The sequence below is a fragment of the Corticium candelabrum genome, chromosome 22 (genome assembly GCF_963422355.1).
Source record: "Corticium candelabrum chromosome 22, ooCorCand1.1, whole genome shotgun sequence".
Lineage (NCBI taxonomy): Eukaryota > Metazoa > Porifera > Homoscleromorpha > Homosclerophorida > Plakinidae > Corticium > Corticium candelabrum.
This window is the reverse complement of record NC_085106.1, coordinates 3,880,531-3,906,186: the sequence shown is the minus strand read 5'-3', so window position 1 is coordinate 3,906,186 and position 25,656 is coordinate 3,880,531. Positions and strand designations below refer to the sequence as shown.

General features: G+C 42.8%; 3 protein-coding genes across 3 annotated transcripts; all 3 read left to right on the top strand.

Annotated features, from left to right (window-relative positions):
• The first annotated feature begins 527 nt into the window (after nucleotides 1-527).
• On the top strand, nucleotides 528-5,525 carry LOC134197816 (mucin-5AC-like). The gene is made up of 4 exons (XM_062667165.1): nucleotides 528-3,880; nucleotides 3,950-4,042; nucleotides 4,146-4,412; nucleotides 4,983-5,525. The coding sequence occupies exons 1-4, from the start codon at nucleotides 1,325-1,327 to the stop codon at nucleotides 5,331-5,333; spliced, it is 3,267 nt and encodes a 1,088-aa protein (XP_062523149.1). The 5' UTR covers nucleotides 528-1,324; the 3' UTR covers nucleotides 5,334-5,525.
• Nucleotides 5,526-8,524: 2,999 nt separating this feature from the next.
• Nucleotides 8,525-23,718, top strand: LOC134197047 (uncharacterized). Its single transcript, XM_062666288.1, has 13 exons — nucleotides 8,525-8,863; nucleotides 13,392-14,251; nucleotides 14,315-14,451; nucleotides 14,506-15,918; nucleotides 17,630-17,824; nucleotides 17,879-18,052; nucleotides 18,109-18,210; nucleotides 18,278-18,433; nucleotides 18,495-18,552; nucleotides 18,618-18,762; nucleotides 20,763-20,914; nucleotides 23,239-23,295; nucleotides 23,351-23,718. Exons 1-13 carry the CDS (start codon nucleotides 8,555-8,557, stop codon nucleotides 23,496-23,498), a joined length of 3,906 nt encoding a protein of 1,301 aa, XP_062522272.1. The 5' UTR covers nucleotides 8,525-8,554; the 3' UTR covers nucleotides 23,499-23,718.
• Nucleotides 23,719-23,823: 105 nt separating this feature from the next.
• LOC134197048 (DNA-binding protein P3A2-like) lies at nucleotides 23,824-25,646 on the top strand. Its single transcript, XM_062666289.1, has one exon. The coding sequence runs from the start codon at nucleotides 23,881-23,883 to the stop codon at nucleotides 25,453-25,455; it is 1,575 nt and encodes a 524-aa protein (XP_062522273.1). The 5' UTR covers nucleotides 23,824-23,880; the 3' UTR covers nucleotides 25,456-25,646.
• Nucleotides 25,647-25,656: the final 10 nt, after the last annotated feature.

Below are 25,656 nucleotides of genomic sequence, written 5' to 3'. Positions count from 1 at the left end.
GGTGGGTGCGTATACTGTATCCGCAACGATTTAAGTTAATTTATTCTCTCATGTCTAAAGCGCAGCAAAGTGATATCTTTCGTAAGCTCCTATCGTCGTCCTGCACAATCTTCGTGCTTTCAGCTCTAATGTAAAGAATTTAGTGAATTTTGCTTTGCAAATCATGTGCTGTAGCTTATACTTTCTTTTAGAAATACGATTTGGTTTGTTGCTTGTCCGTTGCTTCCAAGATGTATCATGTATCCTCCTGTGTGTATGTATTGTTTTGCCCAGCCTATTTCTTGTGATCACGTGCAGCGCGTGACTGATAATGACTGGAACAACATTTTAGAGTAAGAATTATAATCAAGAAAAATTACACATGCACATGATGGACTGAGTTGTCGATTTGCATGCAGTAGGAAAAGCATTACAATAGTTAGCAGAGTAGATTGTGACATTCCTACCTCAATGCATTGTTGAAATACTTTTAATTAATTATTTATTTATAACAATTGTTAGTACAATTAATGTTTAAATATTGAAATTAGTTAATTTATTAACTATAAACGTATGTAAAGTCGCATAATTACAATAACAAATTTGAATATTTTGTTGATATCAAAAACGTGATAGTTAACTTAACGTATATCACCATATTTGTTAGAGATTAGAGAACGAACAAAACAAAACCCGTTTGCAATAATGATGACTAGATAGCATGAATGGTGATTGACGATAGCAATTAATTAGTATTGACATTCTAATCAGCAAAGTTACTAGTTGCCATGAAGAGTATCTAATGTATAGCTATACAGTTGATAATAGCCTATTTTTACAGACCTAATGAACGTGCACACGATAGCAAGTAAACGTTTATACAATATGAGTAAAATGTAATAACATGACACACATTGAAAACAGTTACTTTGTTGATATCCATGCAACAGTACCTGATGTGAATCTGTCAGATAGTTTCACTTGACTCATTGGTAGACGTGCAAATCAAAGTGATAGGTATTTGACGTGCAGACTCACGTGAGCTTGGCAGTGTCCGACTCATGTGAGTCTAAGGACGCAGCTATTGTTGGTCAACTAATAGTAACCAATTGTGTCAGCTAAGAGCTAACAAAATATCTAAAACCACTAGCTAACACGTGGTCGCTTAATTGCTAGTATATATTCTGTCGGAGCTGTGCTTGCTGACAGTACACCGTGTGACTCCGGGAGATCATCTGCGTAGGCGCAGTTCTGTAGCTCACGTGGGGCTGATCGAGAGGCGTTGTCGGTAGGTCTCACCCTCCGTTCTGCTAGCACAGCAGTTACTTGTCTAGGATCCGTCAAGATGCACATGTTTCACACAATGTTGCTTCTACTTCTTCTCTTCGCTTTTTCATCGGCACAGAAGTCGTCTTCCGCGACCTCAACATCTTCGTTTGAACCAACACGACAGACTCGGCCGTCATACGTTTGTGGTAGTGACTACAACTGCTCCGACGTCGAAATCGTCGGTCAACTGTGTCAATGCGAACAGAAATGTATTCTACGCGGAGATTGCTGCAGCATGACTTACGAAGTCTGCTTTCCCAACGTCACTTTTAACTACACGGGCAACGGAACGATCCCAGAACAAAATCAGACATCTCAATTCCTATGTGAAACAACAGGATGTCGATCTGTAGTGATACAGGCATTACCTTGTCAGTGTGATTCTGGATGCGCAACCCGTGGCGACTGCTGCGATGATTATACCACTGCTTGTCGCACACCTCCGACAACGACGACGATCCCCGTGGACGTCCAAACGGCTACCACCGCGAGGGCCAGAAATTTGTTTTCGACGGTGACAGCGACTCAAGTTCAATCACCCGACTCGACTGCAGTAGTCGCCACGACTCAAGTTCAATCGCCCGACTCGACTGCAGTAGTCGCCACGACTCAAGTTCAATCACCCGACTCGACTGAAGGAGTCGCCACGACTCAACGACCGTCTTCCGCATCGTCGACGTCGTCGGCGCCGAAGGTTTCGAGCAGCGCGACGCCGACAGGTGACGGATCCGGCGAGCATCCAACGAATGCGACACTATCTGCTCCGACAGTCGAGGCGATGCCCGGTTGTTATCTCTATGGATGCGATAACCGGTCCGACGCGCACGAGTGTCAGTGCGACAGCGAGTGTTTACTTCGATCGGACTGCTGCGACGATGCGATCAATTTGTGTGCGGGGAACGACACCGGAAACACTACGGGGAACCGTATGACGAACGGGACGTCCGCACCGACGGGACCGTTTACGTGCGCGGAAATCGGATGCGGGAGCACGGGTGCGCGTTGCAGTTGCGTTTCAGGTTGTCTCATTATGAACAAGTGTTGTGGTGACTACACAAAGGTATGTTCTCTCACTACCACTTCTTCTCCTACGTCGGCCACTTTGGCCCCTCCTACTGCCCCTAGACTGCCGTCGTGCGTGGCTCTAAGCAAGATTCTCAACAAATCAGCTTGTGGTTATCGAGCCGGACAGCTGTGTCAGTGTGATCGCCGTTGCTCCGTTACTAATGACTGCTGCCCTGACTTTGATGTTTCAATATGTGCTCCGACACCCGGCCCGACTACACCAGCTCTTCCTACAACTGCGAGGGCAACGACGGTGTTAGTGACCCGGGCTCCTACAAAGCCTCCTCCACTTTTGTGTGCTAATGAAGGATGCGACGTGCACGATCGGGACGCTCCTTGTCAATGTTTACCAAACTGCGTGAAGTACCAAGACTGTTGTAGTGATTTTGTGGTTTTTTGTAAGTACAATGGCACTTTTCCTCCACCAACTACTTCTTCAACTTCATCGAGATCTTCGATCACCGTGAAAGCTTCTACAGCATCGAACGGAACTGAAAACATTGCGACTGCAACTTTAGGTGGTATAGGAACAACTAGACCCCCACCAGCACAGGCTGGTAGCTCGATGTCTTCGATTCCTGTATCATCACCATCTGGTAGAACAGTAGAGTCTACCACGTCACGTTCGTCTTCATCTGGCTTTGCTTCTTCTGCAAGTTCATCTTCGGGTGTAGTCATTACCGCCATGCCTTCGACGGAAGCTCGTACTTCTTCAGTTGAGACTGAAAGAGCAACTACAACAAGTCGAGTTTCGACTTCGGCGGAGAAGATAACGCGAGGCAGTTCATCACTAGTGCCTTCTTCTGTTGCTTCGTCGTCGTCGACTGGTGGAGCAACTACAACTCCATCAACATCGTCTTCTGAAAAAGCAACTAATACTTCTCCAACAATTCGGTCATCGACCGCGCCTACCAGCAAAGAAGTTACACCTTTCTCGACAACTGGACGTATATCAACAGCATCTTCTGCAAAAGGAACTAGCTTGTCTCCAACAAGTCGTGTAGCAACAGCGTCTTCTGGGAAAGGAAGTACATTGTCTTCAACAAGTCGTGTATCTACTGAGCAAGCAACTACAATGTCTCCAACAACAGCAAGTCGTGTATCAACAGCGTCTTCTGGGAAAAGAGCTACAATGTCTCCAAAAAATCGTGGATCAACAGCGTCTTCTGGGAGTAAAGGTAGAGAACCGTCATCATCTCCATTTCTAACTGCATCCGTTCCCCTTCAAGGATCGACGTCATCTTCATCAAGTCATCCTGTTTCTACGTCGACTACAAGTTCAACATCGATCTCGACTGCTACGTCAACTAAAAGACCTCGGTCTTCTCGTCAAGTTGGTGTCGTTACCTCTACACCTTCGAGTGGGACGACAACAAGTGCATCTTCAGCTAGTCCGGTCACTTCTGCAAGCCCTTCGGCTATGTCAGCTTCTTCTTCCACGGTATCTCCACGTCAAGAGACGACTTCAGCTCGTATTGAAACAAGTACTGAACAAGTCGATGCTAAGGTAAGACATCTTTTATCCTATCCTGAGCTCATGCCCTATGTCATGCAGTAGTTGGCATTTCTACATTAGGCAACTATCGCACCGGATCAACGAATAGATGTCAACAGTCTGACAGAGGATGAGAAAACAAATAGTCTCACAATAGACTTCGATAAAGTCGAAGTTAGTTCAAATTTCTCTTGTTAATAAAGATCAGTGTGTATATAATATATATATATATATATATATATATATATATATATATATATCACGTTTGCTCTTATAGCTCCTCGTATGGATCAGATTGTACGAGGAATCGTTTAGGCAAGCGATTGCTGGTGCGTTGCGGGAGTCCTCTTCTAACAGACGAAAAAGGGCGGTCGTCGACGTGACGGCTAACGACGTCATCTACGTTACACCGACTCCGCAAATCGTCGACAACTATCTCCGAGTTGTTTTCTTTGTTCGCGACCCCGGATCCAAGACAAAAGTGGTACAAGTCGTTCTTCTGCAGCAAGCAGTGGTCGAGCAGAAAATTCAAATAGAAAAAAGGGTGAAGCCACAGAAATAAAATTACTTGTTTGACAGGAGCTGTATGCGCAAAATCTGCGCGTGCGTCATTAATATCAACTTTTAATGCACATAAATTTTGCGTATTTGTATAATGTATAAAAAATATTTTTAGGTATTTTATTAAATAAAATGTGTTTAAGCCAAATTTCAATTTTATGTATATTTTATGTAAAAATTAATTGTGATATATTTATATATTTTGTTAAAAGTGACTTGTGGTTTAGCCGAATTTAAATTTATCTATTTTATTGTAATTTATATAATTCATATAAAATACAAAGTAATAAATTATAGTGTTGAGTTCCACCTCTAAATAATGCAAACTAACATTCCTCATAGTCGTATGCAAACAAACGTAATTGGAAGAGTTCAACAACAAGCATTGCAACAAAAGTTCAGATGAATAAATTTTTAAAATTTATAATTTGTAAATCTAATTTTTAAAAACATGTCTACTAGCCAAAAATTAGTGCTATTACTAGACAACTAATTTTATTCTAATCAAATTGTTTCAGTCAAATTACTTAATTATCAAATATTTATATCTTAGGCGAGTGTTTCAGTAACATCAATTCGAACAGGCATACCCAAAGACTTGCTTCCTGACAGCTCGGACAATACGACACTGATCATTGCGGTAGTTTGTTCAGTCGCCGTCGGCATATTAATTCTCATTTTTGTGCTTGTCATCTGCGTTTTGTGTCGACGTCGTTCAAAGTATGAGATCGCAGGTAGCCGATACGGAGTTGACTATAATGTGAAGAACGTGAACGACATTATCGACGATTTTGCGGAACCGAAATCGGACACGATGTACAGGAAGAAAGAAGACGACAATTTTCCAGACGTCGTGGCGATGACGACATTTGGTTCGGGGGATAAAAAGAGCACTCACTTATAGTCAAGGGTGTCAATGGCTGGCTCAGTGGATGCTGTTTGTTTCTTGTACAATTTACTAAGGTATACTCACTTACTAGTGGCTTTTGTTTGTCTTAGAAACTCGAAGTAGTGAAGTTGTTATTCGCGTTCTATATTTTGATTTCAAGATATGCACGTAGGTATACACGTGTATAGTAATATGAATTCTGTCGTATTTCGGGGGTGTCAATTCTGCTACCTAGCTATAGTTGTGTTAGATCAATTTGTACTTGGATACTAAGGGGAATCTTAACTAGGAGGAGAGTTTTCACTTGCGGTATATCATACACCATTCGGGGTGAATCTCGTGGAGTCGTCACTCGTCGTATCCGCAGCAGTGCACACTGATAACAGAAGATACGCACAAATCGAAAAGGATATGTTATATAACTATAGTGAATGCAAATTCGAAATTCTATCAGTATGTATTCGGCAAGCAAGTAACCGTGTGCAATGATCATAAGCCGCTGAAGAGCAGTCTCTGCTGAGCGTCCCAATGAGGCTACACCGTACAGAGAATGTTACTCAAGCTGCAGTGGTATACGACCTTAGTGTTTATTGCAAGAAGGGAACAAAAACGGAACTGGTCGACACATTATCAAGAGAATTCCTAACTGCTGGACACGCAATCTACAACTTTATCGCCAGAGCACCTGTATACGTCAACACCTGATAGACTACATAATCATAACGAGCGGAAAGCACGCCGAGTTCCAGCTGGCTACACCCGATGAATTGAGCTTGCTTTACAACACCATACTGACAGGGTGATCGCGGAACACCGTAAGGATGCCCACCCAGCAGTTACACAGTATTGAGACTCCAGAGACCAGGTTTGCAATATCGCGGACGGAATAATTTTTAAAGGAACGAGGATCGTGGTACCTCCCAGCATTCAGCCGCACGTGCTACAGAACTGATACATGAATCCCTCTTACAGGGATGGTCAAGTGTAAGCAGAGAGCACGTAAGGTTCTCTTCTGGCCAACTATGAATGCAAGCATTGAAAACATTGTCCGAAACTATATGCTGCCACTGCGCCAAGTGCAAAGCCGACCCTCTGCAGAACCTTTTCAACTACTGACGGTCCCCAACTTGCATGCCTTTCGTTGAAGTGAGCATCGATTTATTTTAGTTTAACTTTAAGTCAAATCAGTATATCTACTACTGGTGGACTATTACTAGAAGTTTACTTCGTAGACGAACTGAAAGGATTATCGACGACCTCCGTTGTACATGTACAAGCATTGAAGACGCAGTTCTGTTGCTACGGCATACCGGAAACATTAACGTTGCGGAACGACAATGGACCACAACTCTGTTCCGAACAATTCAAGAAGCTTTGCAAAAATTTTGGAATACATCATAACACATGCATTTCGCACCATCAGTAGAGCAACGATGCAGCGGAAAGGGCAATTCAGACGCTAAAATTGATGTGGAAAAAAGCTGTGGCTAGAGACACGGCGCTACTGGACTACCCACAAGCGTAGAAACCACGGGGCCACGGCTCTCCCAATCAGCAGCCTGGTCACTATATATAAAAAGGTAATCGTGAAAACGAGCTACAAGTGAAAGAAAACGAAGAGCTCCAATAATGGTATCCAGGTTGCTTCAACCTGGATGCGACTCAGGGCCGGATCCAGGAATTTTTGAAAGAGGGAGTTCACTGTTAGCAGTTATTTATAGCATTACTAATTTTCTCTTTTCTAATAAAATTATATAAAATTATTAAACCACGCCTATTAGCAAAGAGGGGGTTGCAACCTCCTTAACCCCCCTCTGGATCCGGCTCTGCCATTCCTGCGCCTCTGCTACTGCTTCATACCGGTTGCAGGCCACAAAGGGTCACCAGCACAACTTTTAATGGGTATCTAGACTTTCACGGGACCTGCTTCTTGTACGGCCGACACAGCATGACCAATCTGAAGTAAGACAACACTTCCTACTACAGCGATTAGTAATTTGGAGTTAACACCTCGTCACGTCACTAGACACAAGCATGCCAAAACTTGTTTATACAGATGGCTGAGTCACACTAGACACTTGTTTATCAGGTGGCTGAGAAAGGACGGGCAGTCTTAGCATCAAAACGTAGATCACTTGGGCGCTTTGTCGCAGGCTACTCGATCCTCTGTTTCAGTGTTCGCTATGACTTTGAAGGTACACTCGAAATTTATGATCAGTAATCAAAATTGGAACGTCCTGCGTGACACTGCCTAGACTGGCGGACAAGCTCCAACAACTATATGTCGAGATTGCACGAGCGCTACACTGTACTGTACCAATGAACACACACTATACATTCCAAAGTTGTTTACATGGTAGTTTCCGTCGAGTCGGTCGCTACTTCAGGTGAGCCGACTACTATAACCCTCGCTACACCTAGGGTTAGAAAGCTACTCAGCGTACCATGGTACTGTAGTAAGGTGTGGATATGCGCTAAATTGTCACGAGAGTGGATACTCCAATTTATCAAGCTTGTAATTGCATTCCAATGTCCTAGCTGAGTTGAGTTTAAACCAAAATAATTACGTAATGCGTCAGACGAAGAAAACCAGTTTTGCTAAAACGTTGGCTTGGTATATTTCGTAGCAATACGCGTACTCTACTGTGTTTGTCATAGTTTTGTGATGCAAATGAAGCTATTTGGCACTTCTAGAGACTGCTTGTCCATTCTCGGCATGCATGTCTTGGCATGTGGTGTGACGTGCACGTGACCTTGTATCTTATCTAAGACGTATTACAGATGCATCTTTGTACACCTGAAATTTACCAGCCGAGGGTTTAGCACTCTAATTATTGCTTCTTCATTTATTGGTAGTTGCAACTAATAAAGCAGCAAATCTATAGGATACATGTACTCATAATCTTTAGTACGTTGTACGGTAGCATAACTATCTAGCTACGTCTACACACACACAATGAAGAAATCAGAATTTGCGATGACAGGCTAAATGTTCATATTGAAGTGTGACATGACACTGCACATTTATATCATGTTGTGCATAATAGCCTAATACTAGTCTGGTGTTGCTACTAAATTTTCCAATCACACGTGGACAAATGGGTAAATGCAAACCTCGGCTAACCCGCTTCGCTCGCTACCGGCGCGAATAGTGGTATGCAATTCGAGGCTGCACGTGTCATGCGCAATACAGTCTCCCTGTACGTACGAGCGTCGGAAGTTGCAACACCGCCCATATGGCGGTGCGCAGAGATCCGCTAGAGAGCGGAAAACAGCGAATTCAGGAAGGAATAACAAAACTGTCTGAATTAACGGAACCCCTCGATGTCTATCGCGACTGTTTACGCTCGCAAATAGAGGAGTTCGATAAGAAAAGAGATGTTTGCAGACACAGAGTTGCGTCTTCTTTCTCTCGTATTGCAAAGCTCATTGGAGCGAAAGAGCAAGAGATGCTGCAGCTCCTAGACGACGCGTGTGAAGAAGCGAAGAACGCAGCGGGAGACAAACTGCGAGAGACTGAGTCGGTATCGGAAGCGACCGCGGAGGTGAGTGCTATGTACTGTGCCGTAGATTGTGCGGCTAGGTGTGTTAGCTGTTTACATGCACAGCTCTTGTTTTGTTTGTTTAGTTATCACGAATGTAAACTTGCGTATGAGTGGAAGTTTTAGATTTTTATCAGTTTGTGCATGATGTTGTCTGGTCAGATTTTCATGATATCCGTTTCCCGGATTACTGTAAACCAAGGAATTTTCGGTGATGAAGTATTTTTGGTAATTTCGGTATGAGCTATGAAGTAGTGTAAATACACAAATTTTCGTTAATTTTTTGATATTCTTACAACTCCTAAATATACTAAATTAAAATGCATACGAAAATTTTCTTGGATGACAAACTGTTATTACAATCATCACTAGTGATGTTGATGTACCACAACACAACTACATTGAAACTCTCTGCTTACAACATGTCTAGTTCGCAACATTATGATGTCACTCAACTCAAACTGTGTCTGAAATTACTCTGACAGACATTTAGCAAGATCATAAAAGAAGATGAACCAGACAGTTGATGTTCTCGCGGCATGCGTAGTGACGGTTTGTTCTTTCAAATTAGTCCTAATGCGCACCCCAACAGTACCCTTCGGTGATGATGCAGCTACTGTCTTGCAAGGCATGCAAGCAATGTAAGTCATCACTTTTTCGGCCTATTGTCCAAGAAGAAGGCGTCTGGTGCGACCTTTTCCTGCTAGTTGTACCATTTTCTCAGACCGTCAGTTCAATACTAGCAACTCTCTTCGATACGCATTGAGGATTGATTGAATGGTCAAGTTTGTGATTCTGTGATTTATCAATTTTGCAAACGAACGTGTACCCTCATAAGTCCACTTTCTTCAGTGACTCAGTAATGGTCAGCGTATTCTTGAAGTCATAGATGTGATATTGTTCTCTCTTTCTGCAAATAGCTGCCAAGTGATCTCGATATCGAGAGATTCATCTACACCATTATTCGCAACTGTGATGTCCTCTTGTTAGATTCCAGATGCTGCAGCTCTCTTTGGTAGTGGTAGTAATTCTTTTTTATCTTTTTGACTTTTTTACTTTAGCTTAGAACTCGCGAATGACGTCCGCTGATTATGTAGAATGAAGCACTTCCTATACTAGCGTGTGCTAAAATTCTTCATTAAACCCCGTACAAGTACAGAAATAAGATATGTATGAAAGTTCTTCTCATCAAATGTACGAAACTGTTGCGTACGAAAATTTGTGGATTTACAATACCTAAGTAAATGTCTACCTAAATTTTGTGTAAGTTGTCAAACCTCTAGGAGCCAGCAGCAATGTCTGTGAACATAGTAAATTATTGCACTTATTATCAAAGATAATTGCTGTCAACTAGTGAGTTGTAGGCCAGTTCCTGCAACTGAAACTAATACTACAGTAATAGATGATTGAGATACTACTTGACAATGTCCAAGAAACAAAGATGATAGTCCTTTATAGGAATGTCAAGTAGTCTTTCTAGAAGATCAGAGATGTACCAGTAGTACCCACCACGCAGTGCACACTGCGCAAATGTGAAGTCTCACCGAAAAATATTGCTATCGAAACAAAATTTCAGAAGGCACCAAAATTTTTACGCCACGGAGAATTTCTTGTTTTACATTCGTTAATTAATGGCATTTTTGCCTGACAGTTGGTTGAGTGACACTGTCAATCAATGAGTCTAGGTACTATGTAAGCTTCACAGCACAGTTGCATGTTGCTGATATTGTGTTTCTGAAATGTGTGATTGTGCTGTGAAATATGGACTTTACATGAACTGTTGTGTTTGAGCAGTAGGAATTGCGCTAACACCTAGATAGTAGCTATGTCGAAGCGAAGAATACATAAAAATTAACTTTCGCCAGTCGTCAATTATTTGGCACGTTGAGTAGCCCTCATCTCACAATCTCACTGTAGGGTGGGTCCACGTGTTACTCTAGAGACAATCTACACACACACACACACACACACACACACACACACACACACACACACACACACACACACACACACACACACACACACACACACACACACACTTATTTGGCAAGTTTTTAATCTACTCAGCTACAGTGCACGTTAGAACGTACAATACACGCGTCCTATTGCTTTAGTTAAACTCTGACTGCAACGGGCGCATCTTGCACTCTACTATAACATTAGAGGATGGCGTGGCTGGCGAGCTCACGTCATATCGCCCCGTCCTATAGGCGGTAGCAATTTATCTTCGCGCGTTTACAATACACGCATCCTATTACTCTATACATCACACACAACACACACTCCAGACAGCACAGTTTGGATTTCCCATCTCAGACTCTTCCCACATAAAACGTCATGATCTATTCGTGGAGAATGACGCCACTTCCGCAATGAAGACGCTCCTTTCATGACGTAAATGATAACATCTATAGGTACGGACACACGCACGCACGAACACTCGGCCCTGTGAGCCGTCTTAAACCTCTGTCTGCGGCGGGCGCATCTTGTACTCTACTCTAGACCAGAGGATGGCATACAGTGGTTGGCAAGCATACGTCACATTCGCATACTCTGGTAATTGAACAAACTCCGGTGCATCTCATTTCAGGCCACCAAAGTCTTGTTTCTGGCCATTGAAGGCAGTCCGGGCGAAATCCAACTCGACAGTTCGTCTCCGACGGCCGATCTTGACTCTTCCGCCGCGTTTTGCGGCGATCCGAGACCGGCGTCGTGTCGATCAGCGCGTTACAGACATCCAGACAGACGGAAGCATGAGTTGGTGTATTATAGTATAGGAAGCTGGAACTAATGTGTCATGGAAAGAACCCAGATACTCAGTTGCTGTAAAAAGATTAGTATGCTGTGCTGTTTTGAGCCATAAGAAATGGGACTTTTATAGAAGTCATGTGACTTAACAATACAGTAGGTGCTAAATGTATATTAGTCTTGCATAGCCAGAGTGAGACGCTCAGGAATTTGCAGTCAAAGTGATTCAATCAGAGCAGTATTACATTTTGTCATATGTCAACCACAGAGAATGAGCCACTCACAAACTGCCAATGTTCATGAGACAGTTTTCGTTAGAGCACTCTAATTACTGTTTGTAATTATCATTCTTATTGGAAGCTCATAAAGGACATACGCCATGCACAGTGCGTTTGGTTCTCGAAGGTCAACAATACTCTTTCTTTCAATTGCATAACATCATCTTCTAGATCTATGTGTAGACCCAATTGTTGTGAAGATTATGTACTGTTCGTTCCCGTAAGTGCGAATTCGGAAGTGAGTAATGAAGTAGAGGTCACACCAGGTGTGCTTACTAGAACACTAGGAGCTGCTCCAGTTGGACCATGTTACACCAGTTATCTTAAATGGTTCCAGTTGCTGATCCGTTGGTCTTACAACATCATTGGATAATAACCATTGCTCCAACCATTTCTCTTTGATATGCAGGAGTATTATCCTTCCATTTCGTTTGTAGGAAAGGCTTAGATAATTTGATAAACAAAAATGCCAGACCTAACGGTTTCTAACGATACCGAGATCATCCCGAAAGTCCAAAAACAGCGGAGATATAGATGATTTTCAAAGTTCACACGTATGGGGAACAGACAGTAGTGTCTCTTAGGCAGTCATTGTTGCTCTTATAATTTGCCTTAATGTAACAAGTACTCTAATTTCATAAATGTTTAGCGATCTAAATTTTCGGCTAAATTAAGTTGCTATTCGGCGTAAGGTGGTTGGCAGGAACCTTCACATACTAAATAGAGTAGTAGACGCATATCATATCATTCGGCGCGTTCTAAACTACTACTAGGTAAGTAGTCTCGCGTAGCCAACCCCTCCCCATTTTTGATTAGCACGACATGCGCTGTTGAAGTTTGAATTCTTGGTATTAGGTGTCAAAGTCCCGTGATACTTATGTTGTGCTCTGGAGAGCTTATCAATTCTTGACAAGTATGTGACAGATGTACTCGAATACTACTGCTGCTGTTTTCATTGCAAAACGGAGATCAGTGGCAGTTGTTGTCACCGAGAATGCGGCAGTTGTGATCTTTGACAGTCACTCGCACGGCCAGGAAGGTGCTCTCATTGCAGTTTTTACTGGGATTGCATCTGTAATTCACTTTCTGTGCAATCGTCTTTAAGGAGGCATAGATAGTAGTGAGGAGCTGATGTTTGCTTTCTAGAGAAAGTGCAAGAGGTTGTAATGTAATAGTAATTTCACAATTTTATTTGTTTGGTGAAAGTGCTGACAGTTGTCCAGATTTTTGGCAAAGATATGAATGTGCTTACAGTACATATACTAATAGTACTACTAATGTCTGTTTTGAATGTTTCAGAAGAAACTGATCCAACATTTGAATGGGCATTAAATTTGTGTGGACATTTAATTTGGGCATGGCAGACCCTTTGCCGAAATTGCCGAAATTAAATGTATGCCGAACAGTTACAAAATTAGAGTAGTTATTGGATATCAAAAGCTGATTTGTATTTTGTAGTACTAAGTAATGTGACTGGTTGAATTAACACTTTACTTTTGTCATAGGCATCGACGTCTGCTTCTTTATTACTTGAAGTTACAGATAAACAGGCATTCTGTGCTCAGTTTTCAGCGACTAGTCAGAAACTACAGTCTTGCCTGGACAACCTTCTTCTGTTTGGATTGGATATCCCCACATCAAAAGACGAACAAGAAACTGGAACACTACCAAAATTGGCAGTCGTCGAAAAGGAAGCTGCTCAACTATGTCAAAGAGTTATGGACCTGTTGATGTCAGAAGGTGAGAAGGCAAGTAGTCTCAAGTCTGATATCACTTCAGTTGTAACAGAGAAAAGTCAAAGCAGTCACGACGATAGCAAAAGTAAATGTGGAGGTAACATGGATTCCAAGCAGCAGTCATTGCAATTCGCAATTTCAACATCTAAGCACACGGAATCCAAGCAGCAGTCGTCCCATTTTACATTTTCAACATCTAAACTGCAGGCATCGCCCTTCACATTTTTGAAATCTAATGCAACGAGTAACTCACTAAATGACAGAACAGCTTCCCAATCAGCTGAGAAGACGTATCCAGCAACGAGCAACGATCAGGATCGGGTGCAGAGATCAGCTCTTAGACTGACCTGGCCAACCACCAATCCTACATTTATATATCAAAACAGAGCAACACCTGCTGTTGTTCCTCTGTATAGCCCTGTTGTTACCCCAGTTGTCACCCCGGTTGTTACTCCTGTTTGTACCCCGGTGCTATCAATGCCTCGGAGTCCAGTTGTGGTAGGCCTTCGACCGTTTCCACTAAGACAAGGCTTGTCCATGCAAGTTGTGGTGACTGAAGCTGTCAGTCCGTCTTGCTTTTGGATACAAATAGGAGGCCAGCAGCTTGATCAGCTAATGGCAAGGCTACGGTGAAATACACTGATTCCATTCGGAAATTGTAATCAGAAACAGTGATGTGTTTTTGTGTTTAGTGTGCACTTTTCAATGCAGTCTCCACGTGTTCTTGGTCAGCCTGTGTGGTGTCCTGCTGTAGGGAGTGTATGTGCTGCTTGCTACAGCACAGACCGACAATGGTATCGTGCTTGTGTTGTCAGTATTACTCCACCAGGTACGTGACCCTTGTTTGCTTTTCTTGTTTCTAACAAGTCACTTCTGGTTGCAGCCAGTAATGTTTCACTGCTTCGAGTTTGTGTTCTTTATGTTGACTACGGTAACAAGGAGGAGGTATCGGTTCTTGATATTCGACCTCTTGATGAGCAGTTTTTTGATCTGCCAGCACAAGCAGTGATTTGTTCGTTGAATGGAGTTCAAGCATTAGGACCTGATCCGAAATTGTGGTCTGATACTGCTCGCAGTTGGTTTGTGCAGGCAATAGCAAGACAGACTCTGCTAGTGTCGATTGTCAAGCTACCAAGCATGCAAGAACATACTTTGGTTGAATTGTATGCAGTGTGGGGATCACAGAAGCTGAACATTGGCAATATGATGCTTAATGCTGGTCTTGCTGTTGTGCCGACATTCAACCAACCACAGAATCAAGCACCAATTAGTTTTCCACAACAGCAAGCTAGTGAAGCTACTGCAGCTGTGTATTTTTATGGAAGTAATGATGGTGAGCATCGTGGATCAAGCTTGTCGCCGACCATGAGTACGACAGAAGAATCACAGTTGAAATCTCCGACGGATACAGGCTCACTTCAAGGATCTAATTCTGGTGGATCAAAGGGCTCGAGGAAAATAGCCCTTGCCAGACGACGCTGCAACAGCAGTTCAAGTGGCGAAGGCAAGAAAGACCAGAGTAATAGAAATACATCTCCCGTGTCTGACAAAAGAGAACAAGCACGTGATACAACACACACAGAGTCACCGGTATTGCCATTACACGGTCTTACTTATCGATCGTTTCCTGCTTCATCTGTCTCGTGTGAAGAAGCTGCAGACCTCCAAGTGATGGTTTCTCATGTGCAAAATCCTGGTAGGTTCTACGTTCACGTTATTGGCAAGGAGTTAAAGAAATTTGACACGCTTATGCATCAACTGAACGAATACTGCAATCACGAAGTGATGTCACCATTGGTGTATCCAAAACTTGATCAACCTTGTGCTGTCATGTTTCGAGATGATTGTCGCTGGTGTCGCTCAGTGACTGTAGGCATTCAGTCTGGTGAAGTATGTGTTAACTATGTTGACTATGGCAATAGAGAGTGGGTGTGCCCTAGTGATGTCTATTCGTTGCCCGACCGGTTTCTGGACCTGCCAAAGCAAGCAGTTGAGTGCACTCTGGCAGAGTTATGTCCTCATGAATTGACTCCTCCACCAAGCAGCACGTCTCAAAATGAATCAGAGCAGGATGACGAATGGCTGGCTTACACCGTGGCTGGTCCGGAGGGCAAACAGGCGTGTCGACGCGACACGCCAAATCTCAGTGCAACATGGCAAAAAGCCGCATCTGAGTTGTTTGAGAAGCTCACTGGAGATTTTCGAGTTCTTTTTGCAAAAGTTGTTCCTTCAAAGAGAGCAAAATGTAAAGCAAGATCGCCAAGATCGAGAACAAGTTCGGCAGCATCTTCTCCTGGTAATCAACGTTTTATATCGTGTTTACATGATCACACATAGCTAGCTAAGTCACACCAAGTCTGTGTGAGCATAGCACACTATAGCCCATGTTTACACGACATACTCTTCAGAAGCAAGGCAGCTTCTGATGGACACATCGCTAGCATGAGTTACCTACCGTATTCATCGTTGGTATAAGCTGCAAAATAGTAGAGTGCCGGTATACCCCGAGGATTACCAGCATGCCGCAAATAACGGGGTAAAAACCACATGCTGGGAATATTTGCTGTGCTGGTTTGAAATGAGTACAGTACCTGAAGAGAGACCTACAATTACGGTTTCTAGCCATGATGACGTGCAACACAACAGAACAAACTACCTAATCTTCAACAGCTAGCAACTATACATGCTACTGTAGGATGTTGGTTCATTCCATTTCTTTGAATTCTTCATCTTCATACTGGCATGCAGCAATAGGTGTGGGAATACGGGACTTGAGATTGACATAGCTTGCAGTAGCTCACGCTTGCAATGGGCAAAATCCAAGCTGTATACGTTATTCAAGAAATGTGCAGAACGTTTACGAGACAATTTCCTATTTATACGAGGAATAGGTCCACCGCCAGTTGACAAACTGAGCATGCCCAGCTCTCATCCAGCAACGGTAGTGTTTACATGGCATACTTGACCCAAATTAGTGTGGGCTAGCCAAGCTAGAAATGCCAAAACCAAGCCAGTACAGCTCAGCGTGGCTCAGCCCACGTTTACACATACCTTACGAACTGAGTCAGTATGGGCTGACTCGTTTACAAGTGGTTGTGTAAACAGACTATTAATGTGTGTAATTAAAGTGGCAATGTTTTGCATGCATTTGGCTGGATTGCACTTCTGCAAACTTGAAATTATACTTACATATTCAATACCGTTGGTTGAGCTGGAGATGGTGCACTGCTTGATGTAAGATCATAGTTACCACTACAAATGAGGAAACCTCACAGAAGATCATTTGTAATTTTAATATAAAAAAGTGAAGTTTGGTGTAACTTGGGTACCAAATTGTCGTTTCTTTGGCACCAAGTGCATCATATTTTACAGAAAACAGAATTTGAACGTGCAATTTGATCTACAGAAAGGAAGACGAGATGTAAAATTTGGCGGTCACATCATGATGATTTTTTTTGGCTGGACATCATTGTGTAACATGGCTTTAGGGCTGTGTTTAGCCATACAAGCATTAAATGTAGAGAGGCACCGAGTAGTATAAGGTAAACTTGGGCAGGTTATTGAAGTGCATGACTTCAAGATTTATTGTTAGCCGAGACGGTTAGTATACTCTTGTGCTACATTCTAGTTATCACAAGTCAGTGCATTTGCACGGATAATGCAAGGCTTTATGTTTTTAGTAGGACTTTTATGTCTACAGGCAGTCTTTTCTAGTGGCATATGGGACTGCAAGCGCACAGTGAAGTGCAGTCAGTCTCATCAGGTTTTATGCATATCCACATTCATTTTGCAACTTACAAGGACATTTTCTCGTCATATCACAATTGCACCAACTCTGCAAAGTTGCAACGTATACTTTACAACTACCTTTTGAGATTCCTAGGTTTGCAATGTTAGTAACCTAACTGTCATTCGTAGCTCTGGTTTTGCAGTGACGACACTTCCTTTCTCACTGCACGCAGACTGAATGTTATTTCCGTTCATTACAATGACGTGTGTTCTTATAGATTTGAATCGCCGCAGCAGCAGTTCTATTCAACGTCGTTTGTCAAGTACATGTGAAGAGCTGGATCCAGTTCTTCGGTTGCACTTGTATGACACGACATCTGTGCCTGAAGTTTATATCAACCAGTCATTGGTCGATGCCAGACTTGCTGACTCGTGGACATTGAAGCCAAAGAATGTGACTACAGACCAAGACGGTAATTTAGCAGTAATAATTGAATTTACATTTTGGGTATGATGACTGTCAACAGATGAGCAATCCGATGAGCATTCAGTGAATCAGGGGCACAACTTGGTGGCTGCTGCTTCACCTAGTGTAGACGATGTATTTGGTGATTGGGATCCAATGAGAGCAGAACACGAGTCTATTAGAAACACGTATCGTCTCAATCCGGATGATGCAGATGTGGCTTTGTTTGGCTACGGTAAACAAGTTCATAATGTCGCGGTCATTGTTTTAATATACCTGCATTTTGCTCAGCAAATTCAGAAGGCAGACGCGACGAGAAGAGCATTTGTCGCTTTTATAGTCTAGGTTGGTGTCGAAGAGGAGATACTTGTCGATACAAGCATGTAGCACCTGGTTAGCTTTATGCTTGTTTGCTATATGTATTTGTCTGTTGAAATTATTTTTTTCTTGAAATGGACAGACGATGCTGGGGCTGTATACGTGAGCAAAAACCTCATTTCTTTGCCAGCGATTGGAAATTGGATATCGGTCGTTGTGACTGCTGTGACTCATCCACATCTATTTTGGGTGCAACTTCCACAGGGATCACGAAACATGATGGATGATTATGATTCCGGTAATTGCACAGCGATTTGTTATACTTATGCTGAGTGGTAATCTTAATGAGTTGTTGTCAGATGGAGAGTCGGATGAGACAAATGGGCAGAAATTGGCGGAGTTGACGGACGTGTTGCAGTGAGTGACTATGAAATACATTTGGTGTTTGCTTGTAGTGGTATCGTGACGTCTATGATGGATAGGAAGTTTGGTAACAGCAAGAGTCGGTTCAGTCACGACGTTATTGACGTGTCAGTTGGCGAGTGGGTGTGTGCACTTTCTCAGCGAGATAAACAATGGTACAGAGCTGTTGTTATTGATGGCAGTAAAGCAGACGGAGTTGTAAAGGTTGTGTTCCTTATTGCATGTGTTGTGCACACATACGTATGTACATACATACATACATACATACGTACATACATACATATACAGTTTGCCAACCGATTTTAGTTGCAGCAGTGCTTTCTGTTTAGATGAGATGTAGACAGTCACCCATTTTAAATAGAATTTATCACGCACAGAATGATGGACATTGTTTTTATGAGATATTGGTGTGAATTTATGTTTGCACTTCTCTTGAAAATGTCTAGTCGTGGATTTTATTTTGTAATTTCATGTCTTGGATTATTTATATTTACTATTTCTATTCATTATGCCCACATGACCACATGGGTTGCCATGGAAGCATTTTGAGGCAAAGCATTAGCAAATGCTATCTATTGGTGGTGACTGAAACCACCAATGAATATTTCTCACCAATATTTTGTCCAGTAGGGTATGTGGATATGCCCATGGATATGCATATATACATTCCATTCATGTGTATATGCAAATCAACAAGCACTCTCAATGTTACATACCGTATTACCCCCGCCTAGAAGGGCAGGGGCTCTGATTAGAACATTTGGTACTATGTGCTTTTGTACAGTGAGTGTAGTTAGGGAATAGGGTAGAAGCCATGGAATTTGAAGGATTGCAGACAAAGAAGACATCACTGATAGTTATATTTCTGATTCTTATTTGGTTGCTTCCTTCACAAATATATTTTCAGTGACAACTGCTCTGTGCATCAGTTAGAAATCCTGCAAAATTTCATCAGAAACTGTAGCTACCATTGATGTTTTCCTTTGTCTGTGATCTCCAAGGAATTCCATGGCTTCTACCTTATTCCCTAACCACACTGGACGAAAGCACATAGTGCCAAGTGTTCTAATAAGAGCTCCTGCCCTTCTAGGCGGGGTAATATGGTATATTTGTATGTACTGTATGTATGTGTGTATACATGCTTTGTCTTGTGATGGATGACTTCCACTTATTCTCATTCGATTGAGGTTTGATTGGCTGAATACTCCAAATTAGTGTCAGTGGATAGGGATACACAACCATGCAGAAGGACAGCAATGGTTGCTATGACCTCTAAGAATTTGACAAATGGGCAGCGACTTATTTTGTGACATTTATTCATGAATGTCTTGTTTGAATCTCTAAATAGTCGATTCTTGTCGAAGTCTTACAGTAATTCGTATTCGTCTTCAGTCTTATCGTAATGGAGGAATAGCCATTGTTGAAGCCATGATGGTCAGAAGCTTTGGAAATGTTCGTAATCCAAAGACCATTTTGGTTATCTCGAGTGCAAAGTTTGATGAGACTGGCTAGAAATGTCTTGCTTTCTAAGATTTACTATTTTAGGCGTTTTGGCAGCCATCATGGTGTGCGTCTCGGATGTGCACTGCGTAACGAAGTCACATCTACCGTGTACACACTAGCTTACACGTGATTTGTGAATGAAAACGTTGTGTAAGCTATTTAAACGAACTTACATTAGGTCTGACCTTAGTACCGTATGTAAGCACAGTGACAGAGCATGAATGTCTTGTGGAAACAAATGTAAGCGCATGGAGACAGAGCGTGAATTCGGCATCGTATGCTTGTAAACAGCAATGTGCATGCATTGCGTATGGTGACAAGGTAACCACACATTGCCATGGGGGTTACATTTGGTGGTATAGCAGCACAAGTAAGCAAGTGTACATGCAATGTACATCCCTTATCAAAACGCAGTGGTGGCTGCATGTAGAAAATATCAAGTTAAGAGAATACTGTAGCAATTTAAGATCACATGATTTTTGTGAACACACTTGGTAGCTCGTCACATGGTAATATATTTAATTAGGTATACTCCATTCTGGAAGTTACAGTAATTGCCCACTGGGGAAATGGACTTCCAGAATAGTCCGGTCGTTTCCTTCGCTCAACACACACACACACACACACACACACACACACACACACACACACACACACACACACACACACACACACAAATTGGACATGTGGTCATGTTGTAGGTATTCTGGGTTGACTATGGAGATTGCGAGTACGTTTCTGAGGATAGCTTGCTACCAATGGATCAGAGGTTTCAACATCTTCCTTTCCAGTCTGTGGAATGTCATCTCGTAGGAGTCGAGCCATATGGAACTGAATGGTCACAAGATGCCAGGTAACACGATTACACCAGAATAACATTTTATCTCGATATTTTCATTCTTGATGTCTTGTCCACATCACAAGTTACACTGAAAATGCTTTTTCTGATTATTATTGTCAATGTCTCGTAACATATTGGATTGCCATGTTTGGAAGTCTTTGTATCTTACTCGTAATGTATAGAAATTAGATCATGCAAATTTATTACTTATTGATCATCATTGTCCATCCCAATTTTGAGCCTGCTCCACGAATTTTTTATTTTAATTCTGGGTTTTGAAATTTTATGGTATGTACTGTATGTGTACTGTTTACTGCACGAACATATGTGGCAGGTCCACGTGCCTACTGTTACGTTTGACATATTGGACATGTGTATACCATTGAGCTGCTAGCCTATAGCTTTCCACGTACTCAGGATACCAGGTAGAGCTGAGACATTTTCTAGTGCCTTTTTGTTAGCTGAGATTTTACTCGCATCAGTGGCATTGTGATGTCAACAAATTCCATGAGTGTGGATAAGAGTGCAGAACATTACTCGTTTGTTGTTCACGCATCTTGTCTTCCATTGAGATCATGGCTCTTTGCTGTTGCAGTTTTATGATGGATGCCCGTATTAGGTTTTCATAACGTAAATCAACCATGGCAGACATACACATATCAATTAACAAATAGAAACGTAACAATAGAAGTCAACCGTTTGTCCCATTTTTTAGAAATTCTGACAATCAATAAGTAATTAATTTTACGTGGCCTTAGGGGACCGTCTGTAATTGTCGACAGTTTTACGAAACGAAAAACTTTTGCATGTGGGTGGGTGGGTTGAAAGCCATTTTTGTTTTGGTAAAAAATGTTGATAACGGTGTACAGCGTAGTACATGTATACATGCAAACTGCTCTGGCATCCCAGGTAGAAACCAGACATGGCGGCCTACCATACAGAAAACCCTTTTTGGTCGACGGCGCAGTAAGAATCCGTTCTTCTCAAAATTTGAGAACATTAGTAGTAGTCTCTACTACTCTGTCATTGAGGCACTGTGGAAGTTATCTCCTTTGGACGACAGGAAGGCATTCTTCGAGAACATGAAGACCATTTATGTGGGTTTAATAATACGAAATAACTTGACCAATGAAACTTTGCAGGAGTGACTGTTCTCTAGGAAATGACAGTTAAGAGCATTGTTATCATAGTTTTTAATTGCTGAGAATTAGAAACACCCTTTGACAGACAGTGATGCAACTATAGTATTTCTCATTCAATTATCTGAATCCGGCGTTCAATTATCCGATTCAGGCGTTCTATTATCCGTTGCGTATGGCTGTGCAATAACATGAAGAACTAAATAACTTACATAGTCTGTGGTTGGGCAGCTGCTCAAATATCATCATTCATCAGCTGTCTAGACGCAATAATTTGTAATTAATCTTGACTTTAGCGTGAATTTTTAGCGTTTGTTGTACGATAATTTTCTTTTCACTAATCTTGATGTTCCATGTTTCTGTGGAGGTCTAAGTAAGCTGTTGGGAGCGAACTAAATCTACATATCTAGGAAGCCTACAACGCCTTGCTCCGTCAATCATGGTGTAATCCGCATACTTTGTAAACCGCGCGTCCTGCGTGATACCATGCAACAGTCCATCATGCGTCGTTGCGGGAGTTTATAGCTATAATCAAGAGTTCGAATTTCACGACGTTTTCCCACCTTGGTTGAATCAATCATTTATTGTTCAGCTGAAACGTGAGTGAGCATCATAGAAAGACGTCATGAAAGAAATGTGCACGGCTTTGACTTTACGTGTCAGACTGAAATAATTATTTCTATAATTTGGTACTTCTATGACAGAACATTGGATAATTGAATGCGCAAATCAGATAATTGAATGCCTCAATTGGATAATTGAATGCTGGATTCGGATATAATTGAACGCAAAATACTATAGTCACACTACCGTCACTCGTGTGCAAGAGTGGCAACTTGGGATTGACAACGCTCAGCGATTGTTGTATGGGTTGCTCAGCGATCTGTCATTCTGTTTTAGTAAATCTCGAGCTTAGCCTTCTTGAAAGTGTGTAGTGTTCTTTGTTATATGTAGACATTTTTGTCTAGATATATATGCCTGGGTCATATATCATCATATCAACATTAATGTAACTTTCGTTTTGAGGGGTGGGTGGGTGGGTGGGGTACGAAAAGAACAAAAGTTTTTCGTTTTGTAAAATCTGTTGACAATTACGGACGGCCCCTTATATTTTTATATTCATTTGTGCCTAAATTTAGTAAGTGACTTGTGCTGAAAGTTAGTGTAATGTAAACAGCCATTGTGTGTCATTGACAGAGAGTTATTTCATCAATGTACTGTTGGAAAGCTTCTTTGTGCTCAAGTTCATTTTCGGTCAGTTATTTCGCAGAATTTCGATCGAGCAGTCTGATAACCATCTACTCTGTAGGTATCCAGGCAGGTTGTTCATTAGTCTGTACAACACTGGTGCTGACGATGAAGATGTCGGCATTGCCAAGCTGCTGATTGATGCAGGGGTAGCTCGAGCGAACGATAGTTATCTAGGCGACAGTGAGTCGAAAACATTGCCTGGTTGAAATTAAAGTCTATGGTAGAGAAATGTTTTGTTGAGTTTTGAGTTCGAGTTTAGAGTGTTTTAACTGAAACGTTTGGGTAGTGTTGTTGCCTTTTATTGGAGGCTTTTTAATGAATAATGTTCTGACCTGCTGTTTGCAGATGTTTACTTAGTGCGTTATTTTCTCACAAGCTGTGGTAGTCCTGGTTGATATTTAATTATTAGGAAGTGATAGAGACACATCAGGTCTGTAGTAGCCTGTAGGTGTAAATTGCTTGTTACTTTTGTATTATAGTTAACGTGCGTTAGAACGGTTTTGCGCATGCTCACTTTGTGGCTCCTCCATATTGTTTTTTTACGCGCAAACTCGAGCAAGACGACCAAGAGACTGCGCCTTGGGCCGGATGGCATCTACGCAGACTCATAGATTGAACGACGCCGTCCAACTGGGTGCGGTCCCGGTCAACCACCAGACTCTGACAGAAAGTCAAGAAGAGCTCGCCATTGGCCATCAAGAACATGCAACACACCATGTTCGCGCCCATGGAGACGAAGCCATCGCACAAATTGCAGACGATTACGCGAGTCGCGGCGACGGCGTCGGATTGACGGAGGCCGAAACTCCGACCCGTTCGCTCTCGATAACCTCCCGAGATCGATACGCGATGATGTCAACGTCTCAGAGCGCCATCGAAGACCTCGACGACATGAGCGATTCGTCGTCGGACGAGGAAGGGCTAGACGACGCGCAGCTTCTCGCCAGCGTCGGCGACGACGAGTTGACGTCGCAGCTGGCCGCTGCGGGGCCCATTGGCGTTGCGGCGGCCGCAGCTGTTGCGACGGGAAGGAAGCGCAAACGACCGAGTGGCTTTCTATTCGAGACAAACCCGTCGGTGCGTAAGCGTCAGTCGACGCGACTGTTGAGGAAGCTGAAAAGCACGATTGACGAGTATTACGCGCGTATAGGGCAGCACGCTGCCGTCGTTCTCTGCCAGCCGTCCAAGTCTGCGCCTTCTCAACAGCTCAAGGTGGTAGGCTCGCCGGCAATGGAGGAGTCGCTGAACAAACACCGAGACGTCATAATGAGTCAGCTCTCTGCCGCTCTACAACAACAGACTCCCACTCCTCAACGTCACGACGAGTCGTTGCATAGTCTGCCAGCTCTCGTTTGCGACGGCATCCCAACACCGCTGGACAAGATGACACAAGCTCAGTTGCGTGCCTTCATACCCGAGATGCTGAAGTATGCTACAGGTCGGCCGAAACCCGGATGGGGCAAGGAAGATTTGAAGCCGCCTTGGTGGCCAGAGGGTTTACCTTGGCAGAATGTCAGAAGTGATGCGAGAAGTGAGGAAGAGAAGAGGAGAACCCCGTGGACGGAGGCCCTGAGGCAGATTGTCAAGAATTGTTACACTCATTTTGGTCGACAGGATCTTTTCCCTGAAATGAATGATGGTACAGATGAGCCGGCTGCGAAGAGACAATATGTAGGACAAACAGCTGTGATAATGCAAGACCATCATGGATTACCAGGACTCACAGCTCAGCAGCTACAACAACTTCCACCCAACACTCAGCTTATTCAACAAATCAACCCGGATGGCACCATCTCGTACCTGGCAGTTGATCTGTCGGATCCAAACACGGCAGCCATCGTGGCTCAAGCGCATGCTCAAGCGGCACAAGTACTACAAGGAGAAGCAGCACAAGGTGTTGCAGCTCTAGCCGAGGTGGCTGCCTCGCACATCCTGGATGGTGCAGGAGCGGCTCCCATTGGTGATACTGCATCCTACATTGAAAACGGGCAATCACAATCAGCTCATGTGGAAACCGAAGGAGCAGTTCTCGTTTCAAGTATACCCACTACAGAAATCGTGACCGTGACGGAGATAAAAGAAGATGGAGAGGCCGAATACGATGTTGGTCAAGAAGGAATGGTGCACGTCTCGCAGTCGGAGGTGACACTCGAATCCTCCTGAACTCAACCGCATCCCTTCATCATTGTTGTTAGCATTTATACACATAGCAGTACAAATATATTGTAGACAAGACAGCCGAGACATTTGTGATGTTTTAAGATCTCGATTCTTGCTATTTGTGTCATATCGAGTAGTGTACACGTGCAGTTACATGTATTGTTTAGTCAATAAATCAAGGACACGTGAAACCACATGGACCTA

Bases quoted from the DNA above. Each gene is read 5' to 3' on its own strand.
- LOC134197816 (XM_062667165.1), top strand. From the start codon at position 1,325: ATGCACATGTTTCACACAATGTTGCTTCTACTTCTTCTCTTCGCTTTT. The intron at 3,881-3,949 runs GTAAGACATCTT...TTTCTACATTAG, and splicing joins CTGAACAAGTCGATGCTAAG to GCAACTATCGCACCGGATCA. The intron at 4,413-4,982 runs GTGAAGCCACAG...TTTATATCTTAG, and splicing joins AAATTCAAATAGAAAAAAGG to GCGAGTGTTTCAGTAACATC.
- LOC134197047 (XM_062666288.1), top strand. From the start codon at position 8,555: ATGGCGGTGCGCAGAGATCCGCTAGAGAGCGGAAAACAGCGAATTCAG. The intron at 18,053-18,108 runs GTAAACAAGTTC...CATTTTGCTCAG, and splicing joins TGTGGCTTTGTTTGGCTACG to CAAATTCAGAAGGCAGACGC. The intron at 23,296-23,350 runs GTCAGTTATTTC...TCTACTCTGTAG, and splicing joins TGTGCTCAAGTTCATTTTCG to GTATCCAGGCAGGTTGTTCA.
- LOC134197048 (XM_062666289.1), top strand. From the start codon at position 23,881: ATGGCATCTACGCAGACTCATAGATTGAACGACGCCGTCCAACTGGGT.